Here is a 20,199-nt window from a genome sequence, read left to right as displayed (position 1 = left end):
AAAGACCACACTGTTTTTGAGATTAATATCACACAGCAAAACATTTCTGAACTACATCCAAGACAGACCAATACATTATGATTTTCAAGAAGTGCTTTATTAATATCACAAGTTTTCAACCCCATATGAGTAAAAGGACAAGTGTTTAAGTCCCACTGTCATCTATAATTTATGAAGTTATTTTGTTAAGCCTTCTGAGAAAGCAAATATATCATATCCTTTCTAATTCTCAACCTACCTCTTTGACATCCTCTTCTGGTGTTTTGTATCGAACAATATATTTACGGACTTTTCCAAGCACAGGTTCCCACAAGACATTCATCGTGCTGTGAGTCACGTCTCTGAGTTTCACATCTTGAGGTCTGGGTAAAGGCACTGGAGAAGCATGAGATATGAGACCCAGATGTGCCTCTCAACCACAAACTCCAAATCATTCACTAAAATTTCAAGAAGTTGTCTGGGGAAAACTTAAACGTATGCAGCAAAATAACTGAAAAAATGATTATAATGATAAAAGGGCCACCATTCTACCAGAAAGAACTTCCTATGAAGACTTTAAAAATAAGATATATTTTATCACAATACTAACTTCTATTTATGTTAATTTTCTTCCACTCTAAATAACTTGCTGCTCAGCCATAATGAATCATAGTTCTTCATAAATGTATAGCTCATGTTTCTTTATCAGATACTTAAATCAGTTATGATAGATAACAAAATTGAGTTATGCTCCCTTAAGAGTATGATAGAAAAATAAGTAGTTACAAGAGTAAAGAACAGTAAGCACCCAGTGAGCTTCTAAGAAAAGCTACAGAAGCCTAAATGGTTAGAGGGAAATCAAAATAAATAAATAAATAAATAGATCTTTTACCAAATCCAACAAACTTTATCTTAAAAAGAAGGAGGTATATAATGAGGAGAAGTAGAGTTTCTACTTCACCAGGAACTTGAAACACCTTGATCTTAACCCTGAATATCTTCCTCCAAAACCTCACTCACCCAATATTGCCATTCTCCTACATAGTGTATTTCAAGAGTCTAAAACAACATCAATTTTAAGACGCACCACTATTTCATGTTCTGTGGCTTGACAGAAACACCTTGGTAATACACTATGGATCGTAAGACATTTCTCAATACCAGGCATGATAAATGTGAAAAAAAAAAAAATGGGCATCTTAGAATCGATTTAAAATTCTACTGTAAGCCTAGAATTAAAGTATTTATTCTCAAACTCATTTGTCTAAAGTAACAACTCTGTAACTTACACATGAATAACCAATCATTGATAGCATCATGTAAAAGAAATATTCTAATGAACATCAAGTTTATAGCAATAAGAAGGGAAGGAAAACTAGCAGCATCTTACAGGTGACTTCCCGAGCGGTGACAGGTTCACTAGTGAGGTCGTGGAGGACAGCCTGAACTGTGACCTCGTACTCAGTATTGGGAAGAAGGTCAGTCAGCTGCACATCAGTCACCGTTGGCCCAACACGCATCTACATATGAAAATGCCAAGCAGCTTATTAAATGTTCAAATCAAATATTTCCATTTCCTGGGGATATCTAGTTGAAGCCTATTTGTAATCACTAGATTGCAACACAGCTTTTATTTTTCATTTATAAGAAATGCATTTGGGTTTTTGTTTGTTTGTTTGTTTGTTTTGTGTGTGTGTGTGTGTGGTGCTGGGGATTGAACCCAGGACCTTGTGCATACAAGGCAAGCACTCTACCAACTGAGCTATATCCCCAGCCCCTGCATTCTTTTTTCATGCCAATGTTTTCTAAAAGGTGTTTTGGGCCACAAACTTAGTTTTCTATATTTCTGTTTCTATATTTCATAAGTAACGGAAGTATAATGGGGACTGTAAAACTGTAAAGTCTCAGAAGGGCCCAGCAATTAAAAAAAAAAAAAAAAACATGTCTCACCTCTTTAGGTTTGGTTGGTTCTGGGGCTTTAACAGGTTGGTGTGACAAGGTGTAGCCAGTAGCTCCTCCCACAGGCTGCCATTGCACATGCATGGTGGTGGGACCAATATCATAAATATTCAGGCTGACTACAGGAACAGGCACTATTAAAAGCAAAATCATAAGTAAGTAAACCAGATATCAGCTACTTCCTTTCATTCCACTTACATTTTTAACCTTTGTTTTTTACTTTATTCATATTTGTATGCACTAAACAGAGAATGGGTTCGTAAGAGATAAATCACAGTTAACATAATCCTCTTCCCCCATGAAAAAATTCCAATCTCATTGCTCATTGCACTTAATACTCAGGACTGCATGGACAACTAGTAAATGGAAAAATAATTCAAAAGTTTAGATTGTAAAGGACATTCCAGTGGGTGCCTATAGAAGCCAAAATGGATAATAACTTTCTGAGACTTTAATCTCCCTTTCTGAAACATAATCAAGTTGGCTCTTTTTATTCTTCAATCATAGAACTTCAGACATAAGTAATCAGCACAGTTTACTTCATCTTTCTTAAAAAATTACATTTAAAATGAGCATGTTATACATTAATAACTGGAACATGGAGATTCATAGGCTTTTAAAGATAAGCTCATGAGGCAGAGTAACAAATTTACAATCTCTTCTTCACTTAATACCCATGTAGTTTTCAATTATTTTTTATTCAAAGATTGATTTAAAAGTTTTTAGAAATTTGGGGCTGGGGATGTGACTCAAGCGGTAGCGAGCTCGCCTGGCATGCGTGGGGTGCTGGGCTTGATCCTCAGCATCACATAAAAATAAAAAAATAAAGATGTTGTGTCCACCGAAAACTGAAAAATAAATATTAAAAAATTCTCTCTCTCTTCTCTCTCTCTCTTTAAAAAAAAGAAAGAAATTATCGCATAATCCTGCCAATTATAAAATGCATTACTTCCCATCTCCTATAATTGAATATAAAGAGAAGAGATGAGGACCTCAGGAATTGAGCAGTAAGTGCTACCAGTTCTTGCCCTACAAAACAATGATGCTCACTCCTTAAACAGGTTTCTCAGTCAGGCATGGTGGTGCATGCCTGTAAGCCCAGTGACTCAGGAAGCTGAGGCAGGAGGATCACAAATCCAAGACCAGCTGCAGCAACAGTGAGGCTCTAAGCAGCTTGGTGAAACCCTGTCTCAAAATAAATAATAAAAGGGGCAGAGGATGTGGTTCAATAATTAAGTGCTCCTGGGTTTAATTCCCAATACAAAAAAAAAAAAAAAAAAACACAATCTTTTCTTGTTCCTAATATCTAACCAAGGAAAGAGTAACTTCATATGGCCTTGGGAACTCTACCAGGAATAGAAGCAAGAAACACCTCCCCCAAAAGCTTCAATCAAAGTCAAAGCCTTTACAGTTTTTCCAGCAAAGTACAGAGGCCAGACAAAACAGGGAAACCTTGTTACCAGCAGGGAGGTCTGGCAGTCAGCAGAGGTAAAATAGGCCATCTCTGCATAGTAACTCTTCCTCACCTACGCTGTACTCTCTCCATGGCACTTTTTAGTATCTTGCCCCTGAAGAGCTTAGTTCCTTGATAAATAGTTACTGTGTAACAACTAGAGTAAAGTTGGAAGTATTATCCCCCTGAAAGGTATATTTTCATTTTAAGAGATTTTCTTGTAATCAGGAAGTCCCAGTACCCTGAGAAATGTATGACAATATTAAAAGGATTTTTCTTGTATATTATTATGGCCATGGCCACCTCCCACCAGTGGGATCCTGTGATGGCATGAACAGCCAGTAAGAATAGAAAAACCACTGTTTTTTGAGCATCTGCATGATGAGGCATTCCGTAAATATTTGTTCAATGAATACTGAATAAAGAAATGATTTCAAAGGCTAGCAAAAATCTCACATAGACCATGACTACTTTATCTTGGAAAACAAGACAATGAGAAAATGTGTGTTTGGGATTTTTTAAAATCTGACTTACGGGTTTTTTCTGTGCCCTTCAGAGGTTCACTATATTCGTCTTCTACCACAGAATACACATTGACCACATACTCAGTCTCAGGCTTCAGATCTTTCAGTACCGTGCTAGTTTCCAGTCGACTCACATAAAACTGGGCAGGTGAATAAAAAATAATAGCAACATATGTTTAAACCAGTTTCCTCTTATCTACTGTAGTTTTTTTTATTGGTTGTTCAAAACATTACAAAGCTCTTGACATATGATATTTCATACATTAGATTCAAGTGGGTTATGAACTCCCATTTTTACCCCAAATACAGATTGCAGAATCACATCGTTACACATCCACAGTTTTACATGATGCCATATTAGTGACTGTTGTATTCTGCTACCTTTCCTATCCTCTACTATCCCCCCTCCCCTCCCCTCCCATCTTCTCTCTCTACCCCATCTACTGTAATTCAATTCTCTCCTTGTTTTTTTCCCATTCCCCTCACAACCTCTTATATGTAATTTTGTATAACAATAAGGGTCTCCTTCCATTTTCATGCAATTTCTGCCATGAGCTTGGAAATTATATTTCAATGGGGCCATTGTCTTCCATTTATGGAAACAATTGGGTTACAATGAAATCGTGGACAATTAACATCAATTATTCTCCCAGGTATTATTTCCTTATTTATAAAATAAGTGAGTAAAACTAAATTCTTAAATTATAATTTTATGGTTTATCCTTTTTTGGTGGATATTAATTGTACAGAACAACAGGTTTCCTTGAAGCATATTCATACATGCACGTAACATAATTTAATCAATTTCATCATCAGTACCTCCCTTTCCCCCACCCCCATCCTCTTCCTCTACTCTATTGTTCTGACTTCTAGCTTTATGGAATCCCTTATATTTCCTTTTTTCTCTCTAGCTTCCACATATGAGAGAAAACATATGATACTTTTCTTTCTGGGTCTAGCTTATTCAGCTAGTTCCACCCATTTTCCTGAAAATGGAATAATTTAGTTCTTTCTTATGACAATGAAATTGTACTCTGTATATGTGTATATATCACATTTTCTTTAGCCATTCATTTGTTGACAGACACTTGGCTATTATGAACTGTGCTGCTATAAACATGGGCATGTCTGTATCTCCATTGTGTTCTAATTCTTTCAGATAAATACCAAGGAGTGATATAGCTGGATCATATGGTGGCTCCATTTGTAAAATTAGATCATCTTTAATGTTCCTTATCAACTCCATGATTCTAATACAAACTCACAAACAAATTGGCATCCTAAAATTATTTTAAATTTAAAAATCACATTGATATTCTACAATTCTTGGAAACCATAAGAATTTAATCAAAGGCCTTTCCCTTTCATTAAGCTCAAATGGAAGTGCATGCCTCGCCAAGAACAGAAAGCACCATTCACAACTCAGTTCTGCCCCCCTCACAGCCCTATTGCCCCACACCCAGTAGTTTTCCCAGAGCACTAATGAGGACCCAATCTCAGTATGAGAAAAGAGTGGATTTAGGTGTTGTTTACTCACTTCTTGACGTTTCCCTCCAGAAACAGGGTAATATTCCACTTTATATCTATCCACACTGTCAGAAGGGGGCGTCCAGCTCACCCTAAAGGAACGATGAGTTCGCTCAGAAATAACTAGGTTGGAAGGAGCTTCCAAGTCACCTACAAGTGGAAATAAAGTGCATGTGCTTTTTCATTATTGCAGCAAGATGATGAAGTTTAATTGAAACAGTATTGATCTCTCTTTTTTTTTTTTGAAGCTTTTACATACTTCCTTTCACATAGTAAGTAAATAATAAGTAAATACAGAGGTCCATTGCCCATAAGACCACTCTAAATGAGTAGTTCCTTAAACTTCATCCTCTTCTTCTTTAAGACATCACCAGTTAAAATCACCTAGACCCAAACTTCTGCATCATCCTCAGATATTTCCTTCCATCTTTACCCTTATACATATAATCAATAATAAGAAAGAATTTGGGTCCTGACAATTTAGCTTCTCCATTGTCTCTATCACCATTAACACAGCCAGAGTTCCCTGCCCTCGTTATCACTTTGTAGTGTTTATATGTGTGTTTGCAATTTTTTTTCATATCTTATCACCTTAGCTAAAAGTTATGTTCTGTAAGGATAAATGTGGTTTTAAAATTTGGGAACAGGGCTTTGATGTAGCTCAGCAATAGAGTGCCTGCCTAGTATGAAGCACTTTAAAAAAAAAAAAACAAAACAACAACAACAAAAAATAACTATTGAGGAACATTCTACTGCCTGTGAATTTTTTTTTTTTTTTTTTTTTTTTTTTTTTTTTTTTTAGGTTCCAGGGATTGAACTCAGGGGCACTTGACCACTGAGCCACATCCCCAGCTCTTTTTTTTTTTTTTTTTTTTTCGTTTTATTTAAAGACAGAGTCTTACTGAGTGGCTTAGAGCCTTGCTTTTGCTGAGGCTGGCTTTGAACTTGCAATCCTCCTGCATCAGCCTCCAAGCTGCTGGGATTACAGGCATATGCCACTGAGCCCACCTGCCTGTGATTTTGCTCCCACATGTAGATACAGGTGAAATGAAATTATATAATAAATATCTAAAATAAATATCAATGAAAACAAAAGTATGGGACTGGGGGATAGCTCAGACCAATATTTGATCCCTAATACTTCAAAAAGAAAAAAAAAGAAGAAGAAAGAGAATAGAAGTATTAAGCTCAATGCAAATAATAATTTAAAGGGAGAAGAATTAGTCCAATGACTCTCTGAGCATGGCAAATCATTTTCATATAAACTCTCCATTTTTGTAAGCCAAAACTAGGGAGACCATTTCCATTCTTAGTATCCTAACCTTTATTGTACTTGGGTCATAGTCAAGCTTGCAAAATTATCAAGCAGTTTTACTGTCTGGGAAACTAGAATGAATGCAACTACAGTTGATAAAAAAAATAAAGGAAAACAGATAAAAGATGTTTTCATCCCCACTCAAAGTTTTCTCCAATTGAATAAAACTACAACTCTCTCAGTTAATTCAGAGCCAGGAGCCTACAAATTCTGGCTGCCCAGCTGGTCTATTTCTCCAGGGAAAAGGTCAGTCTGTTGTTCAAAATCCAAAAGAGAAAATCTGCAAAAGTTTGGAGAGAGAAACTTGAGAAGGAACATTAAAAAAAAAAAAAAAGTAGCCCCAGTATCCAAAGCACATGAACCATTTTTACCACATTATTTGTTAAACTCATTCCAACTTTTCCAAAACCAGAATAAGTTAAAGGACAGTTTTTACAATAATCTACATATACATAAAAGGAAATTTCTCATAAAATAAGAAGCATAATTTTTATTGTTGGTTTTCAAAAAAAAACAACCATTGTGGTGTTTACCATGTTTTGACCTATGTTTTTATACAGATAATAGTCATTCTGCACCATCCTCTGTTATTACAAATCCAGTTCTAGAGTTTCATCTCTAAATTCTAATTTTTTATCCATATTTGCTTCTCTCAAAGACCCCTAAAAACGTATTTAACCATTTTATCCTGACCGAGTACTTTAACTTGATCTCACTGGTAAAAAGAAATCATGTAATTTCTAAAAGTCCAAATCCTAAGATTAGTAATTTCCTTTTATATTCTGATGTTACAAGCATAACCATCTATAGTTGAGGCAAAAAAAAACAATCAGATCTAAGACCCCTCTTCCCATTCTACTTGAATTAGTAAATCAAAAAAGGTGCCAATTTTAGACAACAAAGTTTATAAACAGCCATCTAATGGCAACATGACAATACTTAACTAGAGTTACTAGAGAAGAGATAGTCACAGAAAAGGAAGCAGGTCTCTCCACCTCTCCCCACCCTTCACCCTGACTCCTCTTTCTCTCTCCCTGAGTATTTTGCTGGAGGTGCAAGCATATATGCAAAAAGTACATCCTCAGAAAAGCTAAAAGCCCTTTTCTAGTTTGGTGCCTTTCCAAGAAACAATAAAAAAAAAAAATCAGGGGCTAAAGAAGTGATTTTCAACTGGGAACAAGTCCCCACACCCACCCCCAGCAGACATTTGACAATAGAGAAAATCTGCAAAAGTTTGGAGAAAATCAAGAAGAATCATTAAAAAAAAAAAAAAAAAAAAATGCACTCTCAGTACCCAAAGCCTCTGAATCACTTCTACCATACATTATTTGTTATATTCACTGCAATTTTCTCAAAACCAGAGTAAATTGGGGATAAGAAGGATAAATAAATCAGACATTAATATCCTCTGTGCCTATATGACCACATGACCAATGTGATCCTACATTATATACAATCTGAAGAATGAGAAGTTATATTCCATTTATGTATGATGTGTCAGAATGCATTCTACTGTCATGTACAATTAACTAGAACAAATTTTAAAAATCAGAGTAAATTAAGGAAGAAAAGTTTTTCTCATATATTAAGGACCACCATAATTTTTATCATTAATTTTCTGAAAGCCTTCAATTTGGGTGCTTACCATATATAAACATAAAGATATTCCTAATTATCTTAACTCAAGGAATGCCTCTGGCTTCCAATAGGCAAAGGCCAGAAATTCTGGTAAACATCTTACAATGCATAAAACCACCCCTCTCTCCATCCTAGAAAGAAATATCAACAGGACTGAAGATGAGAACCCCTGGACTAAACTTACCTGGCCCTTTTACACTGTTACAAAGGTTGATGGTGAGGTCATCCACAATCTTGGACAGGGACTCAAAATCTGCCACATTGTATGCATGGATATCATCGGGGTCAGTTGCAATCATCTTCAGCTCAACTTCATCAGCATTTTTAATACCTTAAAATAGATAGATAGATAGATAGATAGATAGATAGATTAAAAACACTTCTTAGAAAAAAATCAAATAAATTAAGCAAATATTTTAGAACTTTTTAAATCAATGACAATTAGGCCAACTATGAAGGTTAATAATTTATTAACTAGAATATATTATTATTTTATTCAAGACTGAAATGACACCTAGAAAACCAGAAAATAAAGAGATTTTTAAAAAATGAAATATGTGTGTGTGTGTGTGTGTGTGTGTCTGGGTATAAAAAGATAGAATGATTTCTTATTGGTAAAATTATAAAAATTATAAAATAGAAATAAATAAAAAATAATATCATCCGAAAAGTATTCTAAACTGCTTTTTTCTAAATGCTTCTAGCACTAATTTCCCACCAAAAAGTGTCTTTTTGATGTTTTTTCTGGAAAGCAAAATAATGGATTTCAAAGATAAATATAGTTCTGTGGAAAATCAAACAGGAATTTTCCTGAATCCTATTAATATAGTACATTTTTTCTCTTAATCCATTACTTTCCTTCTGAAAAGCCATGTAGTTGTGTCTCATTACAAAGAGAAAAGAAGAATGTGAACTCACTTTCTGGCACATCATTTTGATGAATTATGTGATAGAGAATATATGTTTGTTTGTTTTTCTCAAATGTCCTCAGCACTTTTGCAACCCCATGGACATCGCTGCTCACTCTAGCACTTACCAATGGCAAACAGCTCCACGCCTTCATCCTTGAGCTTCTTGGACGGTGCCTCCACATCATCTTGTGATTTTCCATCAGTAATGAGAACACCAATTTTGCGAGCACGAGGCCTCATGCCAGCTTGGGTCCTGAAGCTCTGCTGGCGAATGAAATTCAAAGCCATGCCTAGTGGGATTTTTAAAAGAGACTCAGTCACATCACTTCTCATCCACATGTTGAACCAAAGCATGAACTTTTGAAAGAGTATCAGGGCATCTTCACTCACCTGTGAGAGTATTGCCTCCTTTGTATGGTAAGTTTGCCACAGCTTGCAACAAACTCTTCTTATCTCTGTGAGCATTTAATTGCCACTCTGTTCTGGGGTCTCCGCTGTACTGAGCAAGGGCTAAAATAATACCATTGACGTTAGGGTATATAAAAGAACACCATGAAAATGTCTAAATGTCATCAGTATTGTCAGAACCTACCAATTTGTACTCTTTTGGGGCCAATCTCAAAGACTTCCACAATTCGAGAAATGAAGCTCCTCACAGTTCTAAAATTTGCCCTGCCGATGCTCCATGATCCATCCACAAGCAACACAATGTCTGCTTCAGCTCTGGTGAGACACTCCATCCCTGACATAGCAATCATTAGATAAGATAGTGAGAAGCAAATTGTGGGCAGGATTCACCCTAGCCATGCCTCTGCCACCAACTGGGTGTTCCATACTGCCTGTTGTGATACTGCAGCTCAACTGAATGATTTAGAGTGTAAGACTCTATAAATATGCAAGTATGACTTATTATCCTTAAATAACATTCTCCAGAATCAATTCCTTCAAAGATTATTTCAGTTGCAAATCTTTCCTTCATCTTTGACTATATTTCCTGTCCTTAGACATAGAAGCTGAAGACCTGAATTAGATCACCATTATAAATTTGAAAGGCTCACACACTCAAGAGCTGAAATAAATGAGAATGCATAGCTGTCTAACAATACAGCATTTACAATTTCAATAAAATTGTAATGTGATCTAAAGATAAGATATTGCATTCTTTTGTAATATTTAATAGCTGTTCACAGGTAAGTTTGAGATGGACTGATTAAATGTATTAACCAGAAATGGTTTTAGTGAGCCAAAGGTATCTTTTAAAATAATTAAACTCCCAAGTAACTATTACATATATTATGAAGGCCAGATACATGACTCTTAAAATTACACCTTTATAAACTAAATACATATTTTAAAAACCTGATACACTATTATTTAGTTATTAATTATTTAACTTTATCATCTACCATATATAAAAATCAGATCAATACAAATGGTAAAGTTTGCACATTTAAAGAATCAAGAAAGAAGGAAGGCAATTTAGAAAAGTACACAAATATACAAATTGAGAGCTGTAGAGACAAGCACAAACACTGATACAAAGCTAGGGTGCTTTGGAAAGAGAAAAAAATCCCAATATCCTCAGTGTAAAAGCTACAAAATAAAAATATAATTCAGTTAATATCATCATAAGAGAAACAATAAAACATTAATGCAAAACAATAAGATTTGATACTTTTATTTATTTTATGCACATCCAAGATTTCAGGTGTTCTCTTTTTTAAGAGCATGTGTTAACAGCCATGAATTTTCCAGTTTCTTCTATTGTTAACATCTGATCTTGACATTATGAAAAAAGGCAATGAAAAAAATTAAGTAATGCTCATCACACTACAAAGTACAATGTGCCATTCATGTGTTATATACAGGACTAAAGACTTCCAAATACTATTCTCAGCACTTAAGACTTTGCAAACCTGTTCCTGCTCTGCTTATAACTACTGTTTTTTAATAAATTATGAAAAATTTGAATAACTCTACCTATCACTTCACCTCCTCTAAGAACGTTAAAAACTATCTTTATTTACATCAAGGCATAATTGAGCAGGGGCAGAACATCTAAAGGGGTTTATGTTACCAGTTTGCTTCCCAAGTCATTGTTGTCCACCCTTGTTTCTAACCTAACTCTGCTTGCCCAGCCCAAATATATCATTTAAGTAAAGATATATAATTACTTTAACAAAATAAAATTGCATTTTAGTCACTAAAAAGAAGAAAAATGTTAGAAAAGTATAGATGTTATCTACAGTTGTTATTATTATCTGTTAATCTTTAAATAATGCAGTATAATGTCACTAACACAATGTTAAAAAAGAAAACTAAAAAAAAATAATTTAAAGTATGCTTGACTGGATGTCTTGAAGCATTTTTTCCAACATCAAAAAGGAAGCATGCAAATTATTTAAATAAATTTTAGTGAAAAAAAATAATGCTAATTACTTCTCATTGTATAATAATCTAATAGTTCATATTTGAAATAGTTTCATAATGCTAAGTTTTCCTAGGGGAATATAGCTCAATGTCTTACCAGAGGATAAAATTGGCATTACAGTTGTGTCAGAAAGAGTTGTCATTTCTTGTCCAACAAGAGGTGAACTTTCTCCTCCATCAAACATTCCAAAAACATTTACCTTATAGGTGGTACCTGCCCTGAAATGACAAAGTGAATAGTCTGTATGGATCATTGGTTCAAGGCATTATTTTGCTTTCTTAAAGACATTTATTTTGACTAATAAACTTCTACTCAGAGTAACTTACAAAGTACAGCATTTTCACAAAAGAAAAAGAGTTTCATTCTCGTTTGTTTACCCTGTGAGGTATCAAGAAAAACTAGCCACCTAGCACTCCAGAGAATTTCGGGGATTCAGAGCACCATTTCAGCCTTGCCCTTCTATCAGAGGGAGAGTCCCTACGATGCTGCTCAGCATGTCAGAAAAGGATCAGGATCTCTACTCTGCTGTTTCTAAGCAATGGGCTTTAAGAATATGATTGAAATGTTGTGTCTTGCAGGGTAGCATAAAGCACCTAGTACAAAGCCTGGCAAATAGTGTGCTTCATAAATTTTATTCCTCCTATACTAGTAAAAGTCAATAACAAGCATTTACATAGTTTTCAATATTGCTGAATGAACAGTTAAACAAACTTTCCAAGAGGCAATGCACAGTAGCCCATTCTTTTTACTGTAATAAATGAAGGGTGCTGTTCAAACTCAAACTTCCTTGTTTTCTACTGCACAGCCTAAAATTTGACCTTCAGTGAGCCCAGGATTCTCCTGCCAGCTGGCACCAAGCACAGAGAGAGTCCTGCCTTCTGGCTCTAGTGTGTCACACTGGAGGAGGACCCACACTTGGGATCTCACCATGAGTGAGATCCAGGCCCTTCCAGAAGGCACAGGAACCCCCACATTTCTACATGGCTACAATTTTAGTAAAATGACTACAATTTTGGTGAAATGGTATAATATGTACATTTTGTTAAAACAGGGTGCTATTGAAAAAACTGTCATTCCTGATCACTTAAAAACAAAATCATTAAAATATTATGTACATTTTGCTCAGTCCAAAATTCTGTTGCTAGCATCTGACTAACCTCAACTCCAGTATCATGAAGCACAAAAAAGCAGATTTAGTTGATTTTTAAATACTCTGCTAACAAAGAGACATATGAGTGATTATTGACATAGGGTCTATTGATTTACATAGGTTGATTCAATCTTTTAACACAAGTTGATTCAATCTCTTAATACAAATATAATTAGTTCCTACCTAAGTTCCTCCAAAACGACTGTGTTGTCATATGGTCCAACGACTAACTCCCCTAGTTTTCTGTCATCCCCCGTAGGGTGGAATGTGACTTTATAACCCTTCACCTCCCCAGGGGCAGGCTCCCAAGTCACTCGGAAACTTGACATAGTTGGGTCAGATGTTTTGAGATTTCTGGGTGACTTAAATCGGGAAGCTGTAACGATAAAAAAGGATTTTTAAAATACTATCCATAAGACTGGGATTTTGGCATTTTCTGTTAGTGCCTACAAAAATGCATATTTATAAGAAGTGTTAACTCTTGTGACTCCATATAACATGTGCAACAAAAGTCCTGATAACAGAGCACTACCCAAGAGTATAAATAATCCTTACAATTCAGACTGGTTTAGCATTAGAACATTAATAGGTAGAATTATTTTACCAGGGATTGGTAACAATATGCTAATTGGGTATTCCAAGTAATAATTAGAGTTGAATTTATTACAGATTCAATTTCAAACTTTTACAAATGAAGTAGACATATTAAAGTCTTCTTTTAAAATGTTACATATACTTTCCCCTCCAATAAAAGCATTATTATTTTGTACCTGTTGTTCCTGATCCTTGCCTAAGCTTTCCTTCTCCTGTCTTGTAGACCGGGAGAACTGTGATATCATATGTTGTCTGGGGTTGAAGCCGTTTCAGCACTGTAGAAGTGACAGTGGCGGGCACTTTAGCAACCATTTGTCGCCCTCCCCCTTGGGGTCGGTATACAACACGGTAGTTGACAACCTTTCCTGGTGCAGGTTTCCACGTAACTCTCATTGTATTTTCTGTTTCCTCATCCACTTTCAAAGTTTTGGAATCTTGGGATACTGTAAAATAAAAGGAAAATTAATATATATACTATGAGAGAGAGAGAGAGAGAGAGAGAGAGAGAGAGAGAGAGAGAGAGAATAGTTCCTTGATTATGTAAAAAGAAACTATCTGTGGTTTCTTAAATATGTACACTGTTCTCTTACTCAGCCTTGTAATCTCATAAATTTTTGATGGCGTGTGAACCTTAATCTCAGCAAGATATCAGTAAGATGTTTTCTCTTTATCCAGCTAATACTAAAAAAATGGAAGTTCATATTGCAGGGATTTCCTATTTGCATCCTGGAGATTTCAGTAAAGAAAACATCCATTTCCGGAAATGAAGTTTTAGACTTTTTATTATATTTTCATCTGTAAGGAATTCCTCTAATCACAATGCCATGGGGAATACTAAAAGCTCTGAATGCAGGGTTAGAAATTTTACTCAGGCCATTTCAGAAGAAATGACTAGACAGAATTAGTATGGTTAACACTATTCTTGTGATTGCCATGTGCACGTAAAACTATGACACAAGAGAACAGGAAACTCTAACACATAAAAATACTTCGAGGGCTCTAAAGATAAATTAGTATATATTTAATATTTAGGAAACACTATATGTTATTATTAGTACAATCCATAGACAATATTACTTATTAAGTTATCTTTTATTAATATTTTATAATTGTTAATTACTTTATCAGAAACAGATCCCTAAATACACACCAATAGCCAACAACATCCTTTTGTATTTGGGGGGTTTTCAGGGATGTGGTTATGAGGGATTGAGCCTAGGACTACTTTACCACTAAGCTACATCCTCTGTTATTTTTATTTTTATTTTGAGACAATGTCATGTGAAGTTGCTGAGGCTGTTCTTGAACTCGGAATACTTTTGCCTCAGTCTCCTAAGTTCCTGAAATTTAGGTGTGTGTACACCCAGCTATGAAATCCCTTTTCTTATACATAAGTAGAGTTCATAAGCATGATCATTTAATTCTGATTTAATAACCTTCATATTCAAGAAGTCATAGGCATTTTATTGAAAGAAATTAATTTATTGAAGAAAACAAAATAAGCAAAGAATCTTTCTGATTTTAAGAGAAATTTTATATTCAAATGGGGGGGGGAACCTATTAAACAACTAAAACTCTTTTTAAAAACAGTTTTTAGACAATGGATATCAGAAAGCACTGAACAGTGATTCCCTAAGCAAGAAGGAAGAAATGAGAGTAGACTCTATGAATGACCCAGATTCTAGCCCTAATATAAGAAGGTGGGATCCAGATGGACACTGGTGGTCTCCCTTGACTGACAGTATGATGTTGAGTGTCTGAGGAGTCCAAAGCGGAATTTGCAAAACAAAATACTATAAAGAGATCACACCATCAAAAATGCCCCCAAAACATCCAAAAGGTTCCCAAGTCTTCAATTCAGTGTTAATCAGGGATCAAGTGTGAGGAAACCATCCAAAACCAGGGAAAGAAACACCCAAAAGAAATAGAGGGAACTATTTCTGGAGCTCACACAGGGCCAGAAATGATTCCCACTAGCCAAAGAGAAAATCATATAACTCTGGAGACATCATGTAGAATACTAGGGAGATTATTACTTCCATAATGGAGCAAAATTAGCCCTAAACTAAAACAGAGCCCAAAAGTAAACTTCAGAAAGACCAAACTATTTTTCAAGGAACTTAACTATACTCCAGGAAAAAAGCTTAAGAATATTTATAAGAATATAAAAATATATAACACCCAAAAAGGTAAAATTCACAATGTCTGGCTTCAAATAAAAATTATTGAGCATGCCAAGAAGAAAAAACTATGGCCCGTGTTATGGATGGAAAGATTACATCTCCCCCAAAAGTCCAATGTGTTCAATGTGCTAGTGTTTTGCAGACAGGGCCTTTGAGGAGATAACTAGGATTAAATGAGGTTGTATAAGTGAGGCCCTAATTTAATGGAATTAGTGTCTCTATAAAGGAAGGAAGAGACTGTTGATCCCACTGCCATGAAGAGGAACAACAGAGAGTTTGCCCTCTGTCAGCTTGCTAGTGTCAATACATGGTTTCCATGGTATCAACAGATTGCACACCATACTCTAAGTTTCAGGTGATCCCGATCCTACAGACATTTCTAAGACATCCCTTGGGAGCGCCTATGAAACTCTTAAAGCATAATCTGGTGACTCGTTGAGCTACCCATACGTTAGGATTCATAAGTCACCTAAATGCCACCCCTCACATGTCTGAAAGGACTTTTTGGCTTTGTGGCTTTGCTTTCCCCAAAGACAAAGCAACACACAACAACCAAACAGCGGTAGAGCCAAAAAGATTCATGTCTTCTATTTACTTAGACATTTAAGCAGTTTTGAATACTCTGAAAAATCAATGTTTCCTTCCTTCCAAGTCTGCTTCTAGTTCAAAAGAGACTTCTCTGTTCACCAGCCTTAAAATCAAAGAGCCAAAAAATACTAAAAAGTTCTCAGATGCTCATCTTCTAAGAAACAAAAGTTTATATACAGCTTCTGCTAACATACTTGCTTTTGGCTAAATCACATTCCTTATGAAGATTTTCAAACCTAATTATCTGAAGGCTTGGATACTTTTAGAAAAAGATATAATGGAGAATTTTTTGGAAAGAAAATCCTCTAAATGTACTACTTTAATAATTTCTCAACTATATGAATTTTATCTTTACTCCTATAAATAAGGTTAGCTCTATGTGTCATTATCTGACCTGAGTTTGCAATATGGCTTCTCTTACAACAAAGAAATAGAGAACCAATTTCTGCCAGTTTCTTAAACTACATCAGCCAATCTATTCCAGACACAAGATTTCATTTAGTACCACAGAAACTAATCATGTGAATATCTGAGCAATATGCCTTTACACAAATTTCATACAGGGATTTTTTGGTTTTTTGTTTTTTGGTTTTTTTGAAAGCTGGTTAATTTAGACAAATTTAAATTTAAACATATCCAACTGAGCTTGTCAGTGGTAAAAAGAAAATGAATTTCTCAGACAACTCAGACCAAAAGATTTTTGTTAAAGGACAATTTCAAATCAGGATATGGGACTTAACTGAAAATCCTCATGGCACTTCCCTCTTTCTCTTTGCCAGAAAGATCACCAAAATCCTTCTACTTCTTTCTAACAGAAGAAAATGCAAAGATGATCCATTTCTTTCCCCTTTTTCTAAAATTCTCCCAAAACAAAAGGAATAAAGTTTTTTTTCCCTATAAAAGCTTAGAAGTACCCATGCTTAACAAATGAATGTTTTGTTTTTTTTTTGTGGGGGTGGGTGTTTTTAATATACTTTTTTTTAATAACAGTTTTAGTTTTCTAGCAAAACTAAAAAGAAAGTACAGAGATTCCCCATGTATCCTTCCCTGACCCACACATACAGGACCTCCTTCATTCCTAACATCCCTCACCAAAGAGGTACACTCATAAAAACTACTAACTGACTCTGGCACATCATTCATTATCAAAAAAAAAAAAAAAAAACTTTAGGAAAGAGAATTAAGAAATTTTGACACATCCTGCACCAGCTATGTGATGATAAATGATGATAGATTATTCATAATTGTTCACCAAAAAGAATACTAATGAGGCAGAGTCACTATAATATTGAGTGAGATTTTGATTTTAACTTTATCAAATATAACAGGAATAAAGCAAAGAATCTAGGATTGGTCTTATTATATGAAAATCATTATGTTGATAGTCAGTAATCAATTATAAATTATTACTAAATAACTAGTCACTGTACTTGATGCTTTGTACATTGTTATTTCATTTTATCCTCATGACAACTCTGAGAGACAAGATTTATTATCTGCATTCTACACATTAATAAACCAAGATTCAAAGGTTAAGTAAAGTTAGCCAGATCGTGCAACTATAAATGTGCCTGAATTCTGTCTCCAAGGGTCCTGATCTTTTTCCTGGTCGGGGGTCCTATCTAGTTGATCAGAGATGTCGGGGGGAGGGAAGTTAAATGAAGGTAGTTGAAAGGGATTTGGTATTTCAAAATATGACTTTTTTCCTTCTTTTTGTAGTACGGGAAATTGAATCCAGGGGTGCTCTACCACAGAACTTCACCCCTAGCCCTTTTTGTTTTTTATTTTAAGACGGGGTCTCTCTTAAGTTGCTGAGGCTGACCTTGAACTTGCAATCCTTTTGCCTCAACCTCCTGAGTCACTGGAATTACAGACAAGCACCACCATGTTAGGCTGACATATTTTTTCATGTATTAATTAATCTGAATTTAAATTGCATTCTTTAAATATTGTAATTGTTCAGTCCTTGTTTAGCATATTAGCAAAAAAAAATCAAGTGGATAAACTACATGTCCTTTGGGCTGATAGCTATTAGGTAGCACTAATACACTCCCAAACACACCTGTGAGGTTACCTACATTCAGTTGTGGCGTCTCCAGTCAAAGGTTCTCCTTCTCCACTACTGTAAGTTGCAAAGACCGAAATTTTGTATTTGGTCTCTGGCTGCAGATTTTCTATTACAGTATGAATTGCATCTCCAGGAAGATTTTTCTCTCCAGCCTCAACATCATCATAAAGAGATTTCCATGAGACCCTGTATCCTCGAACCATTCCTGGAGCAGACGTCCAATAAGCACCAACTGATGTATCAGTGATGTCCTTAATAACTAAGTCTTGAGGTGAACCACGTTCTACGATAGAAATTAAAGGGAAATCATTTTTTTTAAATAACTACTAAATATTTGAACATTCATTCATCCTGGGAGATATCCTAACTTGCTGAACACAAACTCAACTTGTCTAAAAAATTGCTATTTCTCCTTTCTGAGTTTTTTTTTCCCTTCTGTCAGTGGAGCAGGATTGATGGAATAAAACTTCAGAATTATACTTGATTCCTATTTATCAGCCTTACCCCTCATGCCCAGTCTGATTGCAAGACCTTCTAGGAAAAGGTTATCACCCAAATTTGAAGGAATAGGTGTCTTAAATTTTTTTTAAGAAGGAAAAATAAAGCATCTAAATCCCCAAATTCTGTCACATTTCAGTCTGCCTGTTGCCATAGTCCATTGTTCACAAAGATCTTCATTTACTTTCATGATCTTTTCCTCCCAGATCTAATTTAAATAAGCTCAGTTTCAATGTATGATTAACAATAACTGCATCAATCTCATATCATTTGCAAACCTAAATTCCAACAATCGTGTTCTGGAGAAATTTTTGTTTGCTCATACAGTTAAAAAAGTAGAACTAACTTTCATCATAGCTTAACCCTAATAAAGCTAAAAAATGAACAATTCTTCTAGAAAACTTAAAAGTGAATAGTCATCAAAATAAAATACACCACTTGTTCTAGCTGATCAAAAATGTCTGCTACTAAATTCTGGCTCTTTCATGAAAAAAAAATGGAAAAATATGGAAACCTCAATTTAATGGGAGGCACAGATGTCTTCCAATAAAACTCTCGCTCTCCATAGTTTAAATGTAAGATAAATATACAGGTCACTTTATATTGGCTACCTTTACTAAGGCTTGTGCCACAGTGTGACATAATTATGAAACTATCTGCTTCCTCAGCATACACTTTGCCAGTAATTGTTGTATACTCATGCCAATAATATACAATGCTATTATAAGAATTATGGAAGCTATTAATGTATTTGGCTCAAAGAGTAAAAATGAATATCTTAAAGCTATTTATAATTAAATAAATTTCAGCACACAAAAAAAGTAAAGATAACAATGAACAATAAAGAAACATCAGTAGACAAAAACCTACAATATATCATTAAATTGGGAGGGGAAAAAAATAAAATGAGTTGAACAGCCTAGCAGTCAAGCCTAAATGGAAAATTCTATTATAAATAACTTTAACTGCTGACAGGACATCTCATCTCTGGAAGGAAATTAGTTGCATATTTTGCTGCAAGAATACTTATTTTCAAGAACATACTGACTTTCTCCCCCAAGTACATAAGGCTAATTCTCATTTGAAAGTCTTCTTCATTGTGTTTGCTACTTAAATGGCTACACATCTTTATATCTTCTCTACCTACAGGAAGATAAAAGTGCAATTTTAAGTAGTTTGTTTAATTTGTTTTGTTTGGTTCAGTTATTGAGGTTTTTATTTGTCTGTTATTTATATTGATCATTGATATCCCAAAAACTAGTCTCTAAGCTTCAAATGTGCAAAACTTTTTTCCTTTTGTTTCATATATGCCAGTTTTCCAAATGTGCCTCTTTCAACATTTCCCAAGTTGCAGTCAGAAATAGCTGCTATAGAATGACCA

General features: G+C 34.9%; 1 protein-coding gene across 2 annotated transcripts in view; it reads right to left on the bottom strand.

The window, feature by feature from the left end:
• The window catches only part of Col12a1 (collagen type XII alpha 1 chain), a 106,579-nt gene that overhangs the window by 56,303 nt on the left and 30,077 nt on the right, over window positions 1–20,199 (bottom strand). The window contains exons 13-25 of one of the 2 annotated variants that reach the window (XM_076858491.2): window positions 18,331–18,603; window positions 13,658–13,924; window positions 13,071–13,263; window positions 11,834–11,955; window positions 9,899–10,048; window positions 9,697–9,816; window positions 9,432–9,596; window positions 8,580–8,726; window positions 5,453–5,592; window positions 3,926–4,055; window positions 1,930–2,072; window positions 1,370–1,499; window positions 239–375 (exon numbers count right to left, since the gene is read on the bottom strand). In XM_076858491.2, coding sequence (XP_076714606.1) covers window positions 239–375; window positions 1,370–1,499; window positions 1,930–2,072; window positions 3,926–4,055; window positions 5,453–5,592; window positions 8,580–8,726; window positions 9,432–9,596; window positions 9,697–9,816; window positions 9,899–10,048; window positions 11,834–11,955; window positions 13,071–13,263; window positions 13,658–13,924; window positions 18,331–18,603 — 2,117 coding nt within the window. The remainder of the gene's footprint in view (window positions 1–238; window positions 376–1,369; window positions 1,500–1,929; window positions 2,073–3,925; window positions 4,056–5,452; window positions 5,593–8,579; window positions 8,727–9,431; window positions 9,597–9,696; window positions 9,817–9,898; window positions 10,049–11,833; window positions 11,956–13,070; window positions 13,264–13,657; window positions 13,925–18,330; window positions 18,604–20,199) is intronic. The other variant, XM_076858492.2, reaches the window with a different exon arrangement.

Source organism: Callospermophilus lateralis, chromosome 6 (assembly GCF_048772815.1).
Source record: "Callospermophilus lateralis isolate mCalLat2 chromosome 6, mCalLat2.hap1, whole genome shotgun sequence".
NCBI lineage: Eukaryota > Metazoa > Chordata > Mammalia > Rodentia > Sciuridae > Callospermophilus > Callospermophilus lateralis.
Note: the sequence above shows the minus strand (reverse complement) of the source record. Positions and strands in the feature narration are given on the sequence as shown.